Source organism: Microcebus murinus, chromosome 1 (assembly GCF_040939455.1).
Source record: "Microcebus murinus isolate Inina chromosome 1, M.murinus_Inina_mat1.0, whole genome shotgun sequence".
NCBI classification, from domain to species: Eukaryota; Metazoa; Chordata; class Mammalia; order Primates; family Cheirogaleidae; genus Microcebus; species Microcebus murinus.
The window spans coordinates 145,186,642-145,203,373 of record NC_134104.1 but is presented as its reverse complement, the minus strand read 5'-3'; the positions used below and the strand labels follow the sequence as shown (position 1 = coordinate 145,203,373).

General features: G+C 54.7%; 1 protein-coding gene across 1 annotated transcript; it reads right to left on the bottom strand.

Annotated features, from left to right (window-relative positions):
* Positions 1-1,603: 1,603 nt before the first annotated feature.
* On the bottom strand, positions 1,604-15,357 carry SLC22A14 (solute carrier family 22 member 14). The gene is made up of 10 exons (XM_076006429.1): positions 14,860-15,357; positions 14,036-14,139; positions 13,683-13,837; positions 12,323-12,491; positions 7,457-7,577; positions 7,120-7,217; positions 6,602-6,866; positions 4,497-4,600; positions 3,639-3,839; positions 1,604-1,958 (listed from the first exon to the last, which is right to left on the bottom strand). Exons 1-10 carry the CDS (start codon positions 15,274-15,276, stop codon positions 1,790-1,792), a joined length of 1,803 nt encoding a protein of 600 aa, XP_075862544.1. The 5' UTR covers positions 15,277-15,357; the 3' UTR covers positions 1,604-1,789.
* Between the last annotated feature and the right edge of the window lie 1,375 nt (positions 15,358-16,732).

The window sequence follows — 16,732 nt, the reverse complement described above, 5'->3', positions numbered from 1 at the left end:
TGAGCCACAGATGAAGGTCATATGTGCAATTTTAAAATTTCTGGTAGCCGTATTTCAAAATGTTCTAAAAATGTGCAACGAATTTTAATATTAGTTTGATATAGCAAAAGTACTAGTTTTACATGTAATCTATATGAAAAGTACAGGTGAGATAGTTTACGTTTTGTTTCGTACCCATCTTGGAAATGCAGTGTGTTTTTTTACAGTTATAACACATCTCAGTTCAGACTAGCCACCCCTGGGACCCTCAATAGCCACATCTGGTTAGTGGCTGCTGCATGGGACAGCCTGGGTCTAGTCCATTAAACTACATAATGTCAAACTCTAAGTGACATTAGCCATGTGTTAGGTAAACAACTAGGGAGGTCCCGTCTGGAAGGACTAACAAACCGTGGCCACCTAAGAAAACCTGAAGCCGTGTAGGGCTGCACTAGGTCCCGCCACCAGCTGCCAACTGCTCACACCCACTCTGCCCCAGCAGCTTTTTGTCCCCACCTCTCTTTTCCTCCTGTTCCCCGCAGCACTGGCTGACTCATTCTGGCAAAGCAACTTGAGGAGAGGAGTTTAAACGTGGCTAATGTGTCCACCATCACCGCTCACATATGGGCGTCTCCCAGAAGAAGCCATGGAGATTTTCCAAGCCTCCTGTAGTTTTACGAGCAGATGCTTTCTGAGACTCTTTCTGGGCCCTTCAAACTCCACTTTGGAGGTCGTCCTAGGGAACCCAGGAAAGACTGGAGGGACCAGAAAATGATACGGAAAAAAGAAGGCACTGCATGCACTCCACCCTGCCCTGGGGCCACCGAGGCTCTGGCTCCAAGAGGACTATTGAGATTTTGTCCTCCTCTCTTATGAGCTCTGAGAATTTAGATGGGGAGCTACTCTGCAAGTTCATGACCTTGCAGTAAATTGGGCAGGAGTGCGCAGATGAGAGGCCCAACCTCAGGACCTCCCCTCCTCCCAGGGAGAGAGGAGGTGGCGCTGAGGGCCTGGCCCCCAGGCTTCCAGTCTGGCGACCTGGCTGAGGAGTTCTGGGCTCTGCCTGGGGAGCCCCCACGCTGGCTGGGAGGGGCAGGCTCACCTGCAGGGCAGTGGGGACTGTGAGCTGGGGTGTGGGGGCCTGTCCACAGGTAGTGGAGGTCAGAGGTCAGCTAGACTGGAGCCACCCGGGAAGGCATGCCCGAGGAGGACTGAGATGGATAATCCTCAAGGCCATGCTTATGTAGGAGCATCAGAGGAAAACAGAGTGAGAATGTCCCCTGTGATTGGGACACATGGGAGAAGATCTAATTATTTCTTCCCATCCCACCCCTGCCCTGACTGGGGCATAAATGGGGCTTTGGAACCTGAGTTGGGGCCTGTGCTTGAGCCGGAAGCCCACCCACGCCAGCCTGGGCTGCAGCGTGTGGTTGGCGTGGAGGTGCAGGACCACCCTCCGTCCACTCTGGTCCTCATGCATGTGACCCCCTGGCCCCACCCCGAGATCTCCTCACTGTCCCCGAAGGATTAGCCAAAGACACTAGGAGTCTAGGGGGCCTGTCTGACCTGCCCTCCAATGGCCAGGGCTTCTGGCTTCGGACGCAGCCAACATTGACCTGGCATCTCAAGACCAACATGGTACTTTTATTGGAATGAATCCCAGCCTCGCTTCCCCAGGCGGGGCCAGTTTTGCATCTGGAGGCCTGGCCCTGGCCCCCAGGCTGGTCTGGGCCTGGGATTTGTGGCCTGGAATCCAAGACACCATACCCAGCCACTCGACTCCAACCGGAGAAGGTCTGGGCACCTGGCCTCAGGGCTCCTGCTTGCTTTCATCCTGGCCTCTGAGTTTCTCCAAGGCAGTTTTGGAGATAGCGAGTGAGTCCAGTCTTGGGATCTGGGCATTGAGAACGGTGTTCTTGGACACTTCTACAGACGCGTCATCAGACATGTCATCGGACATGTCTTCCTTGCTCTTCCTCCTGAAGGAACCATCAGAGGGTGAGTGCTGGGAGCTGAGGAAAACAGCCACTCGGAGGCACCTTCAGCTGAGCCCGACCCTGCATTCCTGAGAGGTGGGGCTTTCTCACTGCCGCGGGTCCCCAGCCGAGCTTCCTAGTGGGCCTAGGAGGGACCCACCCCTCCAGGATCAGGCCGGCTCCATCTCTCAGCTCCAGCCACACCCTTCACTTTTCTGTGTCCTTCCAGCTTGGGCCACCATCTTCATCGCTAGCATTTACTGAGCCCTTGCCACGTGCCCAGACCCTGTGCCAACTTTTCTTTGTGGGTTTATTCCTCTCAAAAATGCTATGGGAGAGAAGGCTGGACTACTTGGCCTTACCTTTCTGTGCCTCAGTTTTCTCATCTGTAAAAGGGGGATAATGACAGGACTTACCTCGCCTCTCTGGTGGGTTTGAGGACAAAGTGAGATGAGGCATAGATAGAAGAGGATCTGACATGTGGTAAACACTCAGTAAAGCCTAGCTAGTTTTATGACTGTGTTATCATTCCATTTTGCAAAGGAAGAACCTGAGTCTCAGAGGTATGAGGTGACTTCCTTGTGCACACACTAGGAAATGGTAGCACAGAAACAGAAATGCATGTCTTTCTCTGGCTCCGGAGCCTATGTCCTTAAGCACTATGCACCCTTTCTCTGCTGTAAGGTACTTCCCCTCCTTGCAGTGGGTTGCACTCTTATTCATCCTTCAAAGCCCTACTCAAATGTCCCTCTGTGACATTTTCCCCAACTCCCTCCAAATTAAAGTTCCACCCTTATTAGACTCCTACAAGTCCTGTACATCCTGCAGTCACAGTCCACTAGTGATAACTGTTTACATATCTGTGTCCTCATAAACTATGGCTTGCTCAAGGGCGGGGACCTCTGGCCTCTTGTGGACAGTTTAGCCCTGGCACAATGTCTAGCACATGTAGCTCCAATGAGAGTTGGAGGGAGGGAGGGAAGAGGATGATGGTGGGGAGGAGGGCAGAGGAAGGCCAGAGGCAGTGACTCCTATAGTGTAGAGCAAAGGGTACCGTAGGACCTCAGGCCACCTCCGGTCCTCCCTGGTGCTTACCCTCAGGTCCAGGGAGAGAGTGATGGGCTCATTGGCACAACCTCCAGAAGGGATGGTTCTGCCAATCATGACAAGCCTTCTTTAGGGGACACTTAGGAGACCAGAGGCCAACAATGCCCATGGAGGTGCTGGGTGGAGCCCAGGTCCCAAATGGGGGCCGGGGCTGCTGGGGCCAAGAGGCCAGAGTCATTAGTGAAACCTGGGTCCTTTAGGAGGACCCAGGAGTTCAGACAGGAAAGGAGCGGTAGGTACTCAGAGAGCCAGTGTCCTGTGCCCTGGGAGGGGGAGGAGCCCAGGGCATCTCTGGGGTGCTCCCGGAAGGTGTCCCCAAGGGCAGTGCCCAGTCCAGACAGGCAGACAGGGGCAAGGAAAGGAGAGGACCTGCCCAGGCTGGGTCAGGAGAGCCAGGCAGGACGGCAGTGGCAGAGGCTGGGCCCGGGCTCTGGGCAGGTAGCAGCATCCAGAAGAGCCGGGGAGACTGCTGTGGGCACAGACCCTTCTGGCAGAGGGGTTGGGCTGGACCATGCATGACGTTCTCTCGGCGCCAGTGGCTTCAGAACCAGGCCACTTGGGGCCTGGCACATGTACCTTATTTGTGGGAAGTGCTCCAGGGAATCGCAGAGGGGCTGACTTCCAGGTTCTGGCAGCAGGAGGGAGAAGCCCAAGGCCAGGATGGCTGAGATGAAGCAGAGGAAGAAGGGCAGGATGGAGGGGCCCAGTCTTACGATTGCCAGGGACAAGATGGCTCCAGCCGCCCAGGACAGAGTCGCCAGCCCCAGGCCTGTAGACCTGAAAGTGGAGGAGAGGGCCGATCTGGAGGGCCTCTTGGCAGAGGCGGCTGGGGTGGGGGACGTGGCTGCCTGAAAGGCCACCCCTCCAGTCTCCGCCATGTCCCATCTCAACGCGTGTCCCTCACTGTGGGGGATTTAGCTCTACGTTGATTCCGAGTAGGCAGCCCTTGCCTCAGGCGTCGCTTGGGGGAGGGGGTCAGGAAGGGGACAGGGAAGGACCATGCAGCAGACTGTGGATGTGGGGGCAGAAGGCACGGGCCGTGATGCTGGGGGCAGGAAGACACCGCCGCCATCCCCAGCCTCAGAAAGCAGCTGAGGCTCAGCGTGGCCCAGACACGTTCCAGGCAGTGGGTGCAGGACGGGCTGGGGGGACCGGAGTCAGACCACCTGGGGCCAAAGCCCAGCTCTGCCACTTACTATGTCTGACCTTGGCCACGTGCCTTCCTCTCTCTCTGGTTTCCTTGTCTCAAATAGGGTTTGAGACAAATGGCAAGCGTCTGCAGGACGTTTTGGATTTGGGGTTGTTAAAGGAGATGATGCACGTGAGCCCCTTAGCGCAGTGCTCATCACCACGCCAACGCTCGGTCTTAGCCGCTGCATTCATCTCACAACTGTCCCTCCCCGCCCTCACCCCCTGGGCCACCAGGCCCCCTACCTGAGGACGGTGGGGAAGAGCTCGGCAGTGTGGATGAAGAACACGGTGGCACTGACGGCCAGGCTGAACTGTCCAAACACGATCACCAAGATCATCATGGATTTCTGCTCTGTGGCTAGAAACACGGTCACCTGAGACCGGGACCAAGCTGCCCTCAAGGCAGCGGGGAGGGCTGCGCTGATATCAGCCCTGTCTCCACCCCTCCCAGAAGGCATCTGAACGGTCCTCCCCCAGCACCTGCTCGGCTGGGCGGCGGCTCAGGCGTTCAGTGGGAGGAGGGGCAGTCGGCCAGAGGCCCGGCCAAGCTGGGAGTTCGTACGCCTGCAGCGCGAGGGTTGGTCAGCAGGGATGGGGAGCCTCCCCCATGGCCCCCATGGCCTCTCCCATCACAGTCCGCATTGTCGCACCCATCCCCCACGCCTCTGCCTACAGGGCTCTGTCCTCTGCTCCTCTGCGTCACTCAGTGGCTGCGTCCCTCATGCCACCTGCCTGCTGCCTCTCAGGCATCCCCTCGGGCCAGGCCTGTGTCCTGCGTGCCAGGGTCCTGCCCAGGGCTCTCCCACCTGGGCTCTGCAAGGCGGTCCGGGCAGGGCGGCGTTTGGGCCCTGGGGCCTGACAGCTGGGGCTGGTCCTCATCATCCCAGGATGCCTGACTCTGGGCTGCTGGCTGTGCACCCCGAGGCAGTGAGGACAGGCTGTATGACCAGGAACCCCACTCCGAAAGGCAGGCGAAGGGGGAGTCCTTGTTTGCCTGCTCTGTCAGCCTCCTCGGACCCTGCCCCAGCCTCACTCCCCACCCTGGAGCTGGCTTTTCTGTACTTGGAGATGTAATCAGAGATCTACTTTTATCCACTGGGGACTCTGTTGCTAGTTTCTCTCACACATCTAAGAGTTTTTCTTATTTCTGCTGCAACTCAGTATAGATCTACTTTTTTAAAAAAAATCCACCAAGGGCCAGGTGGTACCCCTTGCATTTAATCCTAGCACTTTGGGAGGCATAGGCAGGAGGATTGCTAGAGGGAAGGAGTTCAAGACCAGTCTTAGCAAGCGTGAGACTCGGTATCTACAAAAAATAGAAAAATTAGCTGGGCGTGGTGGTCTGCGCCTGTCGTCGCAGCTACTTTGGAGGCTGAGGCAGGAGGATCGCTTGAGCCCAGGAGTTGGAGGTTGGAGTGAGCTATGATGATGCCACCGCACTCTAGCCCGGGTACAGAGCAAGACTCTGTCCCCACCTCCCCACAACCCCTTTCCCCCACCCCTGGAAATACCACCTCCCAAGCAATAGATGTTTAAGAATGTTTTCGTTTCCCCATTTTGTATTAGCCAATCAACACTGCCAACATTTGGGAGAGGAAGGGTCCCAGTGGATACACACAGTTCTGACATCCATGAAAAGGGACAGAGACACTCAGGGAAGACCCTGAAGCAGCCTCCCCTGCCCTGGCCCCCACTGTCCAGAGGGCTCTGGTAGTCAGTAAGCGTAAGTGGGTGTACACTGCCACCTCCGCCCTGGGCAGCGTAGCTCTGTGTGCTGGCGCATGTTCATTGTTTAGGGCTTGCTGAGATTTTGAAAATGCTACCAGTCCTCCCCTGCTCCTTTGCTAGTGCCAATCCCACAGGAGCAGGGCCCTGAGCCCCTGGGAAGGAGATGCCTCCATGCAAGAATAGTCCCTGAGAGTTAAACCCGGTATCACACTCAGTTTTAGGGTCAGGTTATTCCTGGTGGAGGGGCAGATAATAGGCATTTCCCAGGCAAAGGGGCTGCAGTTGAGAGGCGGGTGCTGGCGTAGCAGTTGCAAGAGTATTTCTGCTGCCATGTGTTCACATTTAACTGTTAGATCTGCTGGGGAGTGGATTGGAATGAGCAGGAAGGAGGTTCCCGGTCTCCCACCCAAGGAGGATTCCGAAGAACAGCACATCCTGCTCTCTCAGGCCTCTGAGACTGTGGGTGCCCTGTCTCGGGGGGACACCCCCCGGGAGGGGCAGTGCTCCAGGGATTGGCACCTGCTCTGGAGAGGCAGTAGTGGGGCGGTGAGCTGTGGGTGCAGGAGATGACTCCCAGGGTGTCTCCGTGGCTGGCCTGGGCAGAAACGCTTGGCAGGGACTCCAGAGGAAGCTGGAAGGCTGGGCAGGCCCTGGGGAAGGGGAGCCCCACCTTTGGGGAGGAAAATGAGGATCAGGTACACGATGGAAGCTTGGAAGAGAGTCACAGTCAGGCTCCACTTTTTGCCAATCTGCTCCACGAGAAAGATGCAGCACAGCCGGGCAGGCAACTCCATGAGGCTAAAGACCATCTGTCGGAGGTAGATGCTGACGCAGATCTCTTTCATCATGATTTTCAGGGTGAAATAGCCATAACTGCCAGTAAACCTGGAAGAGCCAGAAGAAAAACACACACAGACACAGACACACGGTCACAGAGCCAGGCATAAAGATGGAGGCAGAGGAGAGAGGGTCAGGGGAGGATGAATGGGTTAGAGGAAGGTGCGCAGAACCCCATGCTGTGTGTCACCCGGCCCTCTGCCCTGCAGCCCGGCCACACCTCAGTCCCCTCTCCCTCGAGGGTGTCTCTGGCCTGCCGGTCTGTTCACAGTCCCCCTGCCAGCCAGCTCTGAGCACTCACCACACAGCACTCAACACAAAGGTCATCTTGCAGAGTTGCCTATTGCTACAGAAGTCCAGGACAGTGGCCGTAGACACCTGCTTTCCGGGCAGCTGCAGCTACAGGGCAGGCAGGACCAGCCAGAGGGAGGGCTGAGACCCAGCTCACTCCCCAGCACCCCAGGACCCACAAAGCCTTCCCGCCCCCACGGTGCCAGCTGGCTTTCAACATGCCCCTGGCAGGGTTCAATTTTGCTGTCACCACTGTCCCCAGCAGTGGGCTGGGGACACCTTCTGTATGGGGACGAAAGGGGCCTTTCCACAGCCCACTGCCCCACTCCTGGCCTGAAGCCTCTCACCTCATCCAGCAGGTTTAAAGGAATGGTCCTCTTGTTCACACTGGCTGCGTAGCACAGCAACTTCTTGGCCTCCTTCACCTTCCCTTTCATCATCAGCCACCGTGGGGACTCCGGGAGAATCCTGTGCGTGGCCCAGCCCGCTCTTATCTCAGTATTGCAGGATGCCCCAGGGACCCAAGTTGGCCCCATCCCAGCCTCAGCTGTGGCCACCCTGCTCCAGCATGAAGTGACTTCAGATGTCAGGGCCTTGAAGGCCACCCCCAATCTCAAGCTGCCCGCTGTTCCTCCCTGGCAGTCAGCCCTCCCCCTGTGTAGGCCACACACAGCCACCCCACTGCTGTTTGGGGACATCCTTGGCGCTTGTGTCTCTGCCTACAGCCTCCTTTATCTACTCTCAGTCATTCTAAGAGCTCAGGGATGAGCCCATCTGCCCAGGCATGTGGAGGCCACCGGTCTCCAAGCCCACTCCCTGCAGTCAAGCCCCCATCCCTGTAGTTGGGACATCTCCTGTCTCCCCAGCAGGTGGAGAGCATGAGGGGGCAGGACCCTGAATCTGGCCCCAGGTCTTGACCCTGCTTGGGTGCAGGGAGGGGTGAGTGAAGGCCTCCACTCCATCCTGCCTCTCCCCTGCCACATTCCATTGCCTGTGGCCTCAGAATAACTCTCACCTCTCAGTTTTTTCCCCCAATCCTCCCAGTTTGTCAGAATCCATGCACATGTAAAGAACTTATGTGCCAGGAACTGAGCTTGGCGTCCTTGTACATATGGTCTTGTTTCATCCTTGCCCACATCTAGACCCAGCGTGATTGTCCTCATTTTATTCCCAGCCTCAAGGCATAAGGGCTTGCTCAAGGTCACTGAGGCAGAGAAGGTATAACCTCAGTTCCATAAGGAACAACCTCCTTACGAAACTATGCCATCACCCTGCTCAGTTCCTGCACCCGCGCTCCCTTCCTGACCTGGACTATGAGGCCAGTGGCCACAAACATACACTCAGGACACTGGAGACAACTTCATTCCCTCTACTGTCCTGCTCCTCCTCCCTCCCCCAGAGTCCAGCAGTCAATCATCCTTTTCCACCCTGAGGCTCAAGAACTTTCCTAACAAAAGTCATCAAACTGATGATTCCCAAAATGGGGAATTGACCACATGTGCCTTGAAAAAACAGAATAAAATGAAAGATACCAGTTCTCAAGAACAATGAGAATGGGACAGGGGACACAGTAAGAGAGAAGTAACAGATGCACTGAAACCCAAAGGGAAATGAAGGAGTACTTCTGACTGTGTCAGCAGGTGCCATGGACTGAATGTTGGTATCTCCCAAAGTTCATGTGTTGAAACCTATCCCCAGTGCTATGGTATCAGGAGCTGGGCCCTTTGGGAGGTGATTAGGTCACGAGGGGACAGCTCTCATAAATGGCATAAGTGACCAGATAAGAGAAGCCCAAGGAGCCTTCCACCATGTGTGGATACAGCAAGAAGTTGCCGTCTGTGAGCGTCCTCATCCGACACCGAATCTGTTGGCGCCTTGATCTTGGACTTCACGGCCTCCAGAACTGCGAGCAATGCATTTCTGTTGTTTATAAGCCACCCAGCCTAAGGCATTTCATTGTAGCAGCCCAAAAGTACGAAGACAGAAACTGGTACCCAGAGTGGGGTGCTGCTCTAACAAATGCAGAAGCAGCTTTGGAACTGGGTAATGGGCAGAGGCTGGAAGAGTTTGGAGGTGCATAGAAAAGCCCAAATAGCCATGAATGGAATGTTCAGGGTGATCTGGTGAGGGCTCGGCAGAAGAAGAGGGGTACAAAGAAAGCCTCATTCTCCTTAGAGATTACCTAAGAGCTCACAAACAGAATGTTGATAGAAATATGCACAGTAAAGGACATTCTGATGCAGTCTCAGATGGAAATGAGGACCCTGTTATCGGAAAGTGGAAGCAAAGCAATTCTTGTGAAAGATTGGCCAAGAATATGCCTGAACTATATTCATGTCCTATTGTTTTGTGGAAGAAGGAACTTGTGAGAGATGAAATAGGACATTCAGCAGAAGAAATCTCTAAGCAAACTCTTGAAGGTGCAGCATGGTTTATCTCTCCTGTTTATTGTAAAATGCAAAAGGAGAGAAAGAAATTAAAGACATGATTTATAATCAAAAGAGAAGCAGAACTTAAAGATCTGGAAAATTCTCAGCCTGGCCACATTGTCCACTCCTTTCTCATGATCACCAACGTGTGTTTGGAGCGAACACCACGGATGTGGCCAAGCTGCTGTTTGATGACGAGGCTGGTCTGGATCGGCAGAAGCCAGGCACTATTAGGGAAGACTCTAAAAGAATGGCCTCCAAGGCATCTCGGAGATTATTTGTGCTATCCCTCCCATCACAGGTGCAGATTACCAAGGCCTAGGCGACAGAGCTATGTCAAAATAGGGACGAGGGGCATCCTCGGAACATCAGGGTCACTGCTAGGAGCTGCCTCAAGTCCCTGCTCCCGCATTTGGGTGCAGCACTCCTTAGCCACCCCGGTGTGACTCCAGTGGGCCTAACTGGGGTGCAGCCTGCATGGCCATCCCTGCAGAGGTCACAGGGTGAACCATGGCCGTGTTCGCGTGGTGCCAACGGTGCAGGAGCTGTGGGTATGCGACTGTCTCTACCCACATGTCATAGGGAGCCCTGAAGAGTCTCGGAGCTCAGGGAGAGCATGGCCACAGGGACAGGGCTGCCCCAGAGAGCCCCTCCTAGGGCAATGCCCAGCAGACCTGTGGGGACAGGTCCAGCCTGCAGACCTCAAACTGGCAGAGCCACCAGCGTGCAACTCCAGGCTGGGATAGCTGCTGTGCTCGACTCCGATGCGTGAGAGCTGCATGTGTGCGGCACCCAGCAACGCCACAGGGGCAGAGCTGCCCAGGGCCCTTGGGGCCTCACCCTCGCACCAGTGTGTCCAGAATGTGGGACTTTGACTCAGAGAAATTTATTCTGGAGCCTTGAGATTTAATGCTTGCCCTGTTGGGTTTTGGATTTGGTGGGGACCTATTATCCTTGTCTTCTTTCCTATGTCTCCGTTTTGCAATGGGAATTCCTATCCTGGTGCCTGCCCCACCATTGCATTCTGGAAGCAAAAAAGGGCATTGGCCGTCGTCCCACGCTCAGGATGGAGCTCGCTGACTCCGAGATTTAGGGGCTTGGCCTGGCACTCCAGATAGTAAGGGAGTTTATGGGAGAGTTCATATGTGGCTCCTGAAGTCTGAGGGCCCACGGAAACCCGGAGCACGTTGCCCTTCTCTCGCCTGGGTATAATTAAAGCAAGAGGTTGGTGGAAACAGTGCACCGCGGCAGGGTGGGATTGGGGGACAGTGAGGTTTCCTGGCCAAGTGAACTCTGCTGTCTTAAAGGCGCCCCATGTGCTGGGCGAGGAGACCCCTACAGAAAGAGGCTGTGCAGTGGGTTGCAGGGACAGGAGCTGAGGGAAGAAACAAGAGACAGCTGGGGCCATTGGGACACTCCTGCTCTCGGAGCCCAACAGAGGGGCACCTGAGAGAGCTGGCATTTGACCACCGACCCATGCAGGTCACTGACAGACTGTGACCGCCCCAGTCATGTAAGTCATTGGTCTCTCTTCTCAGATGCACCCTGCCCTGCTGAAAAACTGGGAACAGAGGACACAGAAGGAAGCACCTTGGGTCAGAAGCGACCTTGTCCCCTTTGGGCACGAGCCTCAGGGAGAGGCCAGGCACCAGCTGTGGATTTCATGGAAGGCTGCCATTTTCAATGAAACTGGGCCGGAGTTTTGAATGACTGAAAGTGAGTCTTTCTTATCAAGATGGGACTTATTCTTGCCACCAAGAGTGGCTGGAAGGAGATGGAGCCTGCCCAAGGTATTTCGTCAAGTGTCATGGAAGGGACACTGACAGGACATGTCTGAAGACAGTGGCTGAAGAAAAAATGTACTCAGCTGGGTTCCGCCCATTCAAGAAGCTGTCTGTGAGTGGCACGAAGGACTATGAAGACATGGACCCTGAGAAGGAGCTGACAGAGTTCAGTGTGATAGTTCCGGGGAATGAATTAGGGACTGGGCGGAGCTGAAATCAGGCTTATTTTTCATCACAAACCTGTCAATATTATTTAGTTTTTAATCTAGTTTCGATCATATTACACTAATAACACTTATTAAATGTTTAATGTCAAGCCATGAACCCCTATTTCCCAGTGAGTTCTTTCAGCTGTCTCCCTCACGCCTCCCTCTCTGCCTTCCCTCTGTCCCTCCCCTTCTACGTGGCCGCGGCCACCCACGCCATCTCACTCTTGTCCCCCTCAGCCCTCCTGCTGTCTCTGCAAGTGCTGCTCCATCACAGCTCTCAGGTTCCTGTCTGTGACTCCCCTGGAACTGAAGACATCAGGGGCCCTTCCCTGACGCCATCTTGGCTGCTCACACAAGTCGTCACTGTCTCCCTCTTTCCCCACAAGAGCCATCTCCCCGGGTGGCTCCATTTCTTCAGCTCCTAGACTCCTTAACCTCCTGCCACGGCAGGGAAGCCACCTCAAGACGGTCACCGCGGCCAGCAGACCCTTCCCCAGACTCACCTCTCTTGCCTTCAAGCCTGACCCCTTCCCTTGTCTTTGAACCCTTGCCTTTCAATACTCTTCCTCCGGGTTTTCTCACCACCTCTCGGACATCTCTCTGGGGTCTCCTCCGAGGCGTCGTAATGCCGGGGTTCCAGAGGCTCTGCCCTTGGCTCCTTCTCCCAGACGCTGGCACTTTCTCCCAGTGAAATCCTCCCCGCTCCCCCAGCTTCGGGGCCCCTCCACACCCCCCACCATATGCAGCCCACCGGACCCAGCCCTGTGCATGGCCTGGACTCGCTTGCTCACCAGATATAGAAGATGAGGGAGAACACAGGCAACCCGCCCACCAGAAACAGCAGCCGCCAGTGGGAAATACTGTAGGCAAGCCCGGTCAGGAACAGGGCCCCCACATCGAAAAAGCAGTATCCCAGGATGATGCCGTGGGCCCGGTGCTCACCCACTAGCCACTCGGTGACTGTGCAGAGGCCAAGAGGACAAAACCATGGTAAGTTCAAGGTCCCCAGGGCAGCCCCCCCCCCATCTAGCCTTTTGGGACACCCACCCTGCTCTGGACAGTTCAGATTGGGCAAAGGTTCTTCTGCCTGCTTGTGACCTGCACTAGGTCCAGAGACAGCCCCCCAACACCAGGAAGAGTGCCTCTGTTCCCCAGAGCACACCCCAAGCCCCTTGCCTCAACCTCCCAATCTCATCCATAGCCTTCCATCCCTTCTCAACCAGGCTGCTCCCTCTGAACCCCTCCTGCCCAACCGCATGCCTCTCACGGCGAGGGCCTGGTTGTAGGCACAACACCCCACTCGTGGCCTGACCACAATCACTGTCCTTGCCTTTGCTCTGAGTGCATCAGTGCCTTGGCCATCTAGGCCTGGGGCTCTCAGAGGACCTCCCACTGAGAAGAGGTCTCCTGCCAGGGGAACCCCGAACACCCCAGGTGATTGCAGCTAGAAGGGTGTACTGAGGGCTCTAGCATCACATAGGCCAGGATGCAATCCCAGCTTCTTCACTTAACTGCTGTGTGACCCTGAGCAAGTTGGTTAACTTCTCTGAAGTATCCTCCTCAGCTCAAGGAATAATAGAATAGTTCCTACCGAATAGTGTTGTCAGGATGAAATCAAACAATGTATCTAAAGGGCTTAGTGGCTGCCTGGCCTTTCTTAAGGGCTCCATAAATGTACTCTGTGGGCGTGCGGGTGTGCAAGGAGTTTGGGAGGCAGGGAATGTGTGAGCTGTGAGGGGTTTAGCATGGAGGATGAAGGTGGAAGTGGTGCATTCTGGGCATCTCCAGGCAGCCAAGAATGGAGATTTTTTTCCCACTGCTACCAGCCCAGTTAGGGCCTGACTCTGTGTCTTCTGGGCTTCCAGCAGGTACAGGTCAGCCCAGTGCCACCCCAACCATTTGCCACCAGCCAGACCCTGCCAAGTCCAGCCTAGGGCAGACTCTGTTCCCATGTCTCCCTGCCATACCCAGCCCAGGCTGACCTACGGCCCATCCAATGGCCCGGCACAGCACACCCAGACCCCGCCTCCATGCCCCTCCTAGGCAAGCCCCGCCCCCTTGCCACTGCCACCGCATCTCCCCACCACCCCACCCCGCACCTCCCTCCGCCCGGCCCCCACCCCGCTCGCTCGGTGGGAGGACCAGTCTCACCTAAACTCATGCTGCTAATGCTATAGCCCACCAAAGCCTGTGAGGCGCAGAAGCGGAAGAACAAATACAGGTGAAAATCGTTCACGAAGGCCATCCCGAAGCCACAGATGGTCAGCCCCAGCAGCGACAGCAGGATGGCAGGGTAGCGGCCCATCCTACAGGCGAGGAAGGGCGGCTGCACCGTGCGCCAGGATCTCCTTGGCTGGCCCCAGGTGGACACCTGGGCCAGGCCCTGAACCACCCCATGGGACCCCAGAAATCCGCCAGCGATGCCTCCCTTGCCGTGAAACTCTTCAGCTCGGAATGCCCACGAGGAGGAGGCAGGATGCCCTGGGGAACTCTGGGGGACTCACTTGTCACTTATGATTCCGAATATGAAACAGCCTATCAGGAGCCCCGTTGTGAACATGGTGTGCACGGTGCCCTTGTTCAGCTTCCTGCCACACACCAGGTCAAACTGCAGGTCAGATAGGGGATCGGTCAGTAATGGGTTTCCAGCCAGGGCAGCCTTTGGCTCCAGGGACTGAGCCTCACCCTGGAGTGGGGCGTACAGGCACGGGGACCTGGCAGTAGGGGCAGGGAACTGTGTGTGCAGCGTGTCTCAGCTGGGCCTCAGCTCTGTTGCTTCTGCATCCTGTCCTGCACCCAGCAGACACTGGCACACAGGCCCCTGGAGAGCAGCCAGACACTTATCCCGGAGAAGGTGGGGATAGGCAGGGAGGTAACTGAGCAAAGGCAGGAATGAGTGCAGACCCTTTGCTACAGGCAGATGCTGGGCTCCAGCCTAGAGATCCAGATGAGGCAGCTGTGTGCTGTAAAAGGCCCAGGTTGCAGCTCAGGTTGAGAAACCCTGTAAGAGATACCTGAGTAAAGCTGCTTCTTTCCCCATTCCCTATCTTCTTTGAGTTCAAAGGGCAGAGCCACAAGTATAGAAGCAACTCCCTGGGCAGATGGCACACCCTGCCATCCAACACCTGTCTCTACCTGAAATGTGCTCTATAATGCACAGGCGGGGCCACGGCTGGGCAGCAGCTAGCCTCAGTTTTTTGCCCAGGCACTGCTTCTGTAGGATGACCTCAGGCTAATGGCTTTCTGTATCTCAGCCTCACTTTCCCCACCTGTTCAGTGAGGGAAGGGGCACTGTGGGGTGCTACAGAGATCCCAGGGCAAGGCATACCTCATTGATTAGCGATCGCTTTGTGGCACCAGGATAGATCCACCCATCTTGGCATGTGTCTGTATAGTTGAGGCCAAATTGGATAATATAATCTATATCCCACAGCACAGGTAAGTACATTTGGCATGTCTGAAAAGTGCCATCGGGTTCTCGGGGCACGGTCAGATTCATTTGCTCAGCCTCTGACAGGTTGGAGTTCACTGCCAGGATCCAGCTGGTGTTGCAGTACGGCTTCTGGGCTTCAAACACGAACGAATCAATAAACACGAAGAAGCCGGATATGATGTTGGGGATGAAGGTGAGGGCCACCAGCCTCCTCTGGAATGTGCCAAACTCCCCCACCACATCCAGGATGTTAGCAAACGTGTCACCCTTCTTGGCATCAATGGCCCTCAATCTGCGTAACAGCGTCTCCATAGACCGGGAACGGGTTTGCAGTGATGCCTCATGCCTGAAAGTGTCCTGGGATCCAGGATCTACCTGGGAGTTGTCTTCTGCCATCTGTTCAAAGAAAGAATGGAGCTCAGTGTCTCCTGACACCACTTGCTAGACACCAGAGACTAGCATGGGAGCCACTGCCCAGAAATTGGCCTCTGGCTTGAAACCCAGTGTTCTCAGTACTTCCTTCTTTTGCTTCTGATGTGTCTTAGCTAATATAATTGTCCCCAATTGGTCCAACCATCCCTGACTTTTACTGCAAATTAAGATTTTTAATGTGTTGGAAAATGGTATGCTTCCGTTGTCATGAATGACTAAGATCTTAGGAAGCCTCCTGCAATTTCCCCACAACTGAAACTTTATGTACACATGCACTGAGTCACCAGTGGTCTTGCAAAAGGCAGAAGAGACCCTTTCTTCAACAACAAACAAAGACCTGCATCAGGAGTGGTAGGAGCTGAGGCCCCAATGTGGGAGGCTGGAAGCAAAGGCCAGGGCAGGTGGGGAGCCAAGGCTGCTGCAGGGGACACTGTAATGGTAGGTGACAGAAAGCCACACGGCGCCACACTGCAAAGCCAGGTAAGGGGGAGGAGAAAGGTAAGCATTACCTTCCTCCTATAAGAATATTACCTTGGAATAGCAACAAGGAGGGTAAACCAAGCCTAAAACTGTTTTGAGCCAACACTGTCAGCAGAGCTAAAAGATCCTAGACAAGGGCACGCTTTGGCTCTGAACAGAAGCAGAAGCAAGCCTTCTCTGCAGGAAAATTTCTCCAAGTTGAGCCTGCAAGACTCTCAGAGATGAAGAGCCAGTGAAGAGCATGGTTTGAGAAGGCAAGCCACTATGACAGTCAACAGAAACAACGGACTTGGACTGCAGATGTTGGAATTGCCAGATACAGAGTGCAGAAGAGATACCATGAACTTTCTAAAGAAATAAAAGATATAATTACAAACATGAACTTACAATAAGAATTCAGAGAAAGAAGACACCTTTGGAAGGAAGACAGTACAATTCTCAAGATGAAATCTGATTGAATGACAAGTTGTTGTTTTTGACATTAAAAGGAAGGTGAAACAGATTTGACCCAAAGAATTAGTACGTTGGAACATAGGGCTGAAATGAGAAGAAGAGGCAAAGAGACTTGATGGACAGAAGATTTAACATGTATCCAACTGGAACCCCAGAAGAAGAAAGGGAGAAGCAGTATTTAAGGGAGTAAATATAATACGTTTTCTAAAACTTCAAAAATATGAGTCCTTAGATTCAGGAAACACTGATCTCAAGCAGGATAAAGAAAAAAGAACCCATGGTGGACACAGCGTAATGAAGCTGCCAGACACCAGTGACAGATCTTGAAACCAGCTGGAGAGAAGACAGATCACTGACTAATGAGCAGCCTCAGTAGTCTGCTGTTAAGAAGCAGAGGCTTTTT

Bases quoted from the DNA above. Each gene is read 5' to 3' on its own strand.
- SLC22A14 (XM_076006429.1), bottom strand. From the start codon at position 15,276: ATGGAGACGCTGTTACGCAGATTGAGGGCCATTGATGCCAAGAAGGGT. The intron at 7,218-7,456 runs GTGAGAGGCTTC...CCTGCCCTGTAG, and splicing joins CTTTAAACCTGCTGGATGAG to CTGCAGCTGCCCGGAAAGCA. The intron at 1,959-3,638 runs GTACATGTGCCA...TGGTTCCTTCAG, and splicing joins GAGCACTTCCCACAAATAAG to GAGGAAGAGCAAGGAAGACA.